The 5,734-nt window shown below is 45.8% G+C and overlaps 1 protein-coding gene across 1 annotated transcript in view; it reads left to right on the forward strand.

Moving 5' to 3' along the window:
- Nucleotides 1–243: 243 nt before the first annotated feature.
- Nucleotides 244–5,734, forward strand: part of LOC135605106 (flavonoid 3',5'-hydroxylase-like) — a 5,891-nt gene continuing 400 nt past the window's right edge. The window contains exons 1-3 of the mRNA XM_065094806.1: nucleotides 244–935; nucleotides 4,704–4,918; nucleotides 5,303–5,734. The exon at nucleotides 5,303–5,734 is cut by the window's right edge and continues 400 nt beyond it. Of these exons, the coding sequence (XP_064950878.1) occupies nucleotides 263–935; nucleotides 4,704–4,918; nucleotides 5,303–5,734 (1,320 nt within the window). The 5' untranslated portion in view covers nucleotides 244–262. The remainder of the gene's footprint in view (nucleotides 936–4,703; nucleotides 4,919–5,302) is intronic.

The following is a 5,734-nucleotide window of genomic DNA, read 5'->3' on the forward strand; positions in this document are numbered from 1 at the left end:
AAATTATTAAAGTTCAATATTACCTTTTTCTGAAATTTTATGTCCTGTAGCTTTCTAGCAATCACATAATGTATGCTGGAATCAATTTCTCATGCTACAATTTGTGGGTTGTGGGTTTCAATCAAACTACTGTTTCCGACGACAGGTGTCGCTGAGACCACCAAACATGACATCGGCCCTTCCATAGGCTATTCTTTGCCGTCTACATATACGCATCACTAACCCACTTCCAATACCATCGCTTCGCACCACAACCATCTCGATGGCTCTCGACATCGTTCTCATCGCCGGCATCCTCTTGGGAGTCGTCGTCCACCTCCTCCTCCGCCGCAGGTTCCAGTCCATCCGTCGGCTCCGGCTCCCCCCTGGCCCTTCGGGCGTTCCAATCCTCGGCGCGTTGCCGCTGATCGGTCCGATGCCCCACGCCTCTCTCGCTAACCTCGCCTTGCGCTACGGCCCCATCATGTACCTCAGGATGGGCACTACGGGGGTCGTAGTTGCGTCCTCCGCTGGCGCCTCCCGATCCTTTCTCAAGGCGCTCGACCTTCAGTTCGCCAACCGCCCCTTGCCCATCAGCGGGAAGGACGTCACCTACGACGGCCAGGACTTCGTGTTCGCCAACTACGGGCCTCGGTGGAAGCTCCTCCGCAAGCTCGCTAACCTCCACTTTCTCGGCAGCAAGGCACTGACCGAGTGGGCCCCGGTTCGCTGCGACGAAATCGGTCGCATGCTCCGCGCCATGCTCGAGTCCAGCCGGAACTCGCGGCCAGTGATGGTGTCGGAGGCAATGGTGTGCGCCAGCGCCAACATCATCGGGCAGGTAATGCTGTCGCGGCGGGTGTTTGAGTCGCAGGGAGAGGAATCAAACCAGTTCAAGGACGCCATCACGGAGCTGCTAGCTTGGTCGGGGAAGTTCAGCATCGGCGACTTTGTGCCGGCAATTGTTGGGCTGATGGCCCATATTCAGCCCACGTGGGCTTTATCAGCCCACGTGGGCTTTATCAGCCCACAGCTCACACCCCCTCTTAACCTAACCCTAATTAAGATTAGGGGGTGTGGTGGCTGCGTTTTAGAGGCAGATTAAAGCTATAAAAAGGCAGCAACGAGGCAGATCTTTGTAGCGACGAGATTCCAAAGAGAAGAAGGAGAACAAGGCAGAAGAGGAAGAGAAAGAAAGGGAAGAAGACAAGGACAACGCAGAGAGACTGTTCACATTCATCTAGCAGTGTTCTCATCTCAGGTTAGATCAAATCTACAGTAGGCTCTTGCTGTGATTACTTGGGAGGTTTTAGATATTGTGGGCAGTAACGTGATCCTTGTATCCCAGTTATTCTCTTGTGGTTGTTGCTTGGGTTTTGGGCAAGAGATTGAGATTTGTATATTCATTATTCTCATAGTGGATTATCTCTAGTTTGCCCCGTGGTTTTTACCCTTCACATTGAAGGGGTTTTCCACGTATATCTTGGTGTTCTGTTTGATTGTGTTTCCATTTTATTCCGCTGCGTATTTTGGTCTTCTAGTATTTGTTCCTATACAAAGGTTATTCCTGTTTATATCCCCATCAACTGGTATCAGAGCGGGGTTTTGGTGATTTAATTTTTGTATTTGAACATGGAGGCCAGTAATATTTCTCGCATGATTAGTTTGAATGGAAATAATTGGATGATATGGAAACCAAGAATGGAAGATCTCTTGTATTGTAAAGATTTGTATGGACCTTTGCAAGGGGATAGTGCAAAACCTACAACTATGATATATGATGAGTGGAAGAGGTTAGATCGAAAAACAATTGGATTTATTAGACAGTGGCTTGATGATAGTGTATTTCACCATGTTTCTACTGAAATTTCTGCATATTCTCTTTGGAAAAAATTGGAAAGTCTCTATGAAAGAAAAACAACTGGCAACAAAGCTTTTTTGATCAGAAAACTTGTGAACCTAAAATATAGAGAGGGTGCTTCTATTGCTGAGCATTTGAATGAAATGCAGAGTATTACTAACCAGTTATCCTCTATGAGAATGTCTCTTGATGATGAGTTGCAGGCATTGTTACTTCTCAGTTCATTACTAGAAAGTTGGGAGACACTGGTGGTTTCCCTTAGTAATTCTGCGCCAGATGGTATTGTCACTATGAGTCAAGCAACAAGCAGTTTGTTGAATGAGGAGTTGAGAAGAAAGAGTTTGGCAACATCTCAGAATGATTCACAGGCACTTATCTCAGAGAACAGAGGAAGGTCAAAGTCTAGAAGCAGTTCACGTATGGGTAGGAGCAAGTCAAGATCAAGAAAAGATATTGTTTGCTATAACTGTGGTGAGAAAGGACATTACAAGAACCAATGTAAGCAACCTAAGAAGAACAAGAAAAAGGGAAAAGAAGTGGAGTCTACAGAGTCAAAGGATAATACTACAGCTACAGTGCAGGGTGGTGATTATTTGATTTTGTCTCCTTCTGATGATATTTTTTCTTGTGTGTGTCAGGATCTTGAGTGGGTGATTGACACAGGTGCTTCTTATCATGCTACACCACGGAGGGAGTTTTTTGCTACATACAGGTCTGGAAACTTTGGTATTGTCAAGATGGGCAACTATGGCACAGCAGACATCATTGGCATGGGTGATATCCATTTAAAGACCAACCTTGGCTGTAAGTTGGTACTTAAGGATGTGAGACATGTGGTTGACTTGAGGCTAAATTTAATTTCAGTTGGAAGACTAGATGATGAAGAGTATGAAAGCAGATTTCACAGAGGGCAATGGAAGCTCAGTAAGGGTTCTCTTGTTATAGCTAATGGAAAGAAATGTCATACTTTGTACAGGTTGCAGGCTAAAGCTTATGGTGAGCAGTTAAATGCTACAGAGAAAGACTTCAGTATGGAGTTGTGGCATAGGCGATTGGGACACATGAGCGAGAAGGGGCTGCAAGCTCTTTCCAAGAGAGAGGTATTACCAAATCTCAGAGGTATACATCTGAACCCTTGTATTGATTGTTTGGCTGGTAAACAACATAGAGTTTCATTTGCTAGTGCTGCTTTGTCTAGAAAAATGCATGCCTTAGACCGTGTTTATACAGATGTATGTGGTCCTTTGAGGACAAAAACTCCTGGTGGATCTGTTGATGTTCTTGGTATAAATGGTGCACTTTATTTTGTCACTTTTATAGATGATTTTTCCAGGAAAGTTTGGGCTTATGCTTTGAAGACCAAAGATCAGGTTATTAATGTCTTCAAAGAGTTTCATGCCAGGGTTGAAAGGGAGACAGAAAGGAAATTGAAATGCATAAGATCAGATAATGGTGGTGAGTATATGGGATTGTTTAATGACTATTGCAGGTCGCATGGGATCCAACATGAGATGACAGTTCCTGGTACACCTCAGCATAATGCAATTGCAGAGAGGATGAACCGCACCATCATGGAAAAGATCAGATGTATGCTTTCACAGACCAAGCTACCCAAAAGGTTTTGGGATGAAGCTTTGAGGACTGCAGTTGATGTGATCAACTTATCACCATGTACAGTCCTAGATGGTGATGTTGCAAAGCATGTATGGTCAGGGAAAGATGTTTCCTACAGGCATTTAAGAGTGTTTGGTTATCGTGCATTTGCACATGTTCCAAATAATGAGAGGTCCAAGCTAGATGGTAAGTCTAAATAATGTATTTTTCTTGGTTACTCACATGATCAGTTTGGTTACAGGCTTTGGGATCCAGAAAAGCAGAAGATAGTAGAGATGTGGTCTTCTTTGAGGATCAAACCTTTGAGGATTTGAAGAAGAAGGCACCAGCCAAGACTTCTGTAGAAGGATTAGCAGATTGTGAGCACCAGCCAAGACTTCTGTAGAAGGATTAGCAGATTGTGACCCAGTTATTCCTCCAGTATATCAGGGTGATGGGGGAGATGTGCAGGAAAATAGTGTAGAGCCTGATATTGATTTACCTGCAGGACATGTTGAGCAAGAAGAAGTAGGAGAGCAAGTTCCCGCAGAACCTCAATTGACGAAGACCTTAACAAAAGAAAGACAGGAGATATGCCGACAGTTGGTCGGTATGGCTTCACATTGAGGAGTCATGGGACAGCCTCCCTTATGGGCTGAAGGGGGAGGTTGTTGGGCTGATGGCCCATATTCAGCCCATGTGGGCTTTATCAGCCCACAGCTCACACCCCCTCTTAACCTAACCCTAATTAAGATTAGGGGGTGTGGTGGCTGCGTTTTAGAGGCAGATTAAAGCTATAAAAAGGCAGCAACGAGGCAGATCTTTGTAGCGACGAGATTCTAAAGAGAAGAAGGAGAACAAGGCAGAAGAGGAAGAGAAAGAAAGGGAAGAAGACAAGGACAACGCAGAGAGACTGTTCACAATCATCTAGCAGTGTTCTCATCTCAGGTTAGATCAAATCTACAGTAGGCTCTTGCTGTGATTACTTGGGAGGTTTTAGATATTGTGGGCAGTAACGTGATCCTTGTATCCCAGTTATTCTCTTGTGGTTGTTGCTTGGGTTTTGGGCAAGAGATTGAGATTTGTATATTCATTATTCTCATAGTGGATTATCTCTAGTTTGCCCCGTGGTTTTTACCCTTCACATTGAAGGGGTTTTCCACGTATATCTTGGTGTTCTGTTTGATTGTGTTTCCATTTTATTCCGCTGCGTATTTTGGTCTTCTAGTATTTATTCCTATACAAAGGTTATTCCTGTTTATATCCCCATCAGCAATCGCGTGGATGGACCTGCAGGGAGTGCAGCGGCAGCTGCGCCGGGTGCATGTGAAGTTAGACGCTCTGATCATGTCGCTCGTGGCGGAGCACGAAGCTACGGCGCACGAGCGCGAGGGGAGGCCGGACGTGCTGGATCTTGTGATGGCCAACAGGGTTGACGCTGATGGGGTGTCGCTTTCTGATGTCAACATGAAGGGATTTATCTCTGTGAGCTCTCTTTCCCTCTCTCTCCTTCACCCCTCTTCTTCGCTACGGACAGCCAATTAACGACGGACGCAAATATCTCTAGTCATCGTTATCATTTGACCAAGAGTGATGGTAAATATCGTGTCAGAACAGGTGTTGGATCCTGCAACCATACCAGCACTAGATATACATATAGATAGAGAGCCACAAAACGTAAGCAGATGTGCTCCGCAGGAATTCCTACGTTGTCTGCTCGATTATGGCACCATTATTTGAGTCACATAAGATTCTCCCAGGAGGGGAAAAGATATTACCCTAATGCGTACTTTATTGGAGGCTCTCCTGTTTTATAAGTTCATCATGCATGTTTGCTACCACGCCAACACCAGCTTCTTCTCCTTGCAGGATATGTTTATTGCCGGAACCGATACATCATCCATCATAATCGAATGGGCCCTCGCAGAAATGCTAAGGAACCCAACCATCCTGCAGCGAGCTCAAGATGAGATGGACCAAGTAATCGGGAAGAACCGTAGGCTTGAAGAGTCTGACATGCCAAACCTTCCCTACTTACGAGCCATCTGCAAAGAGGCATTACGACTGCACACTTCCACGCCGCTCGGCGTCCCACACTACACCTTCGAGGCATGCGAGGTGGACGGCTACCACATCCCCCCAAACACACGGCTCATCGTCAACGTATGGGCCATCGGGAGAGACCCCGACGTGTGGGAGCATCCCCTGGAGTTCAAGCCGGAGAGGTTCTTAAGCGGTAGAAACGCCAAGATTGAGCCACTGGGGAACGACTTCGAGCTGATACCTTTCGGAGCCGGGAGA

Source organism: Musa acuminata, chromosome BXJ2-2, assembly GCF_036884655.1.
Source record: "Musa acuminata AAA Group cultivar baxijiao chromosome BXJ2-2, Cavendish_Baxijiao_AAA, whole genome shotgun sequence".
Classification (NCBI taxonomy): Eukaryota; Viridiplantae; Streptophyta; class Magnoliopsida; order Zingiberales; family Musaceae; genus Musa; species Musa acuminata.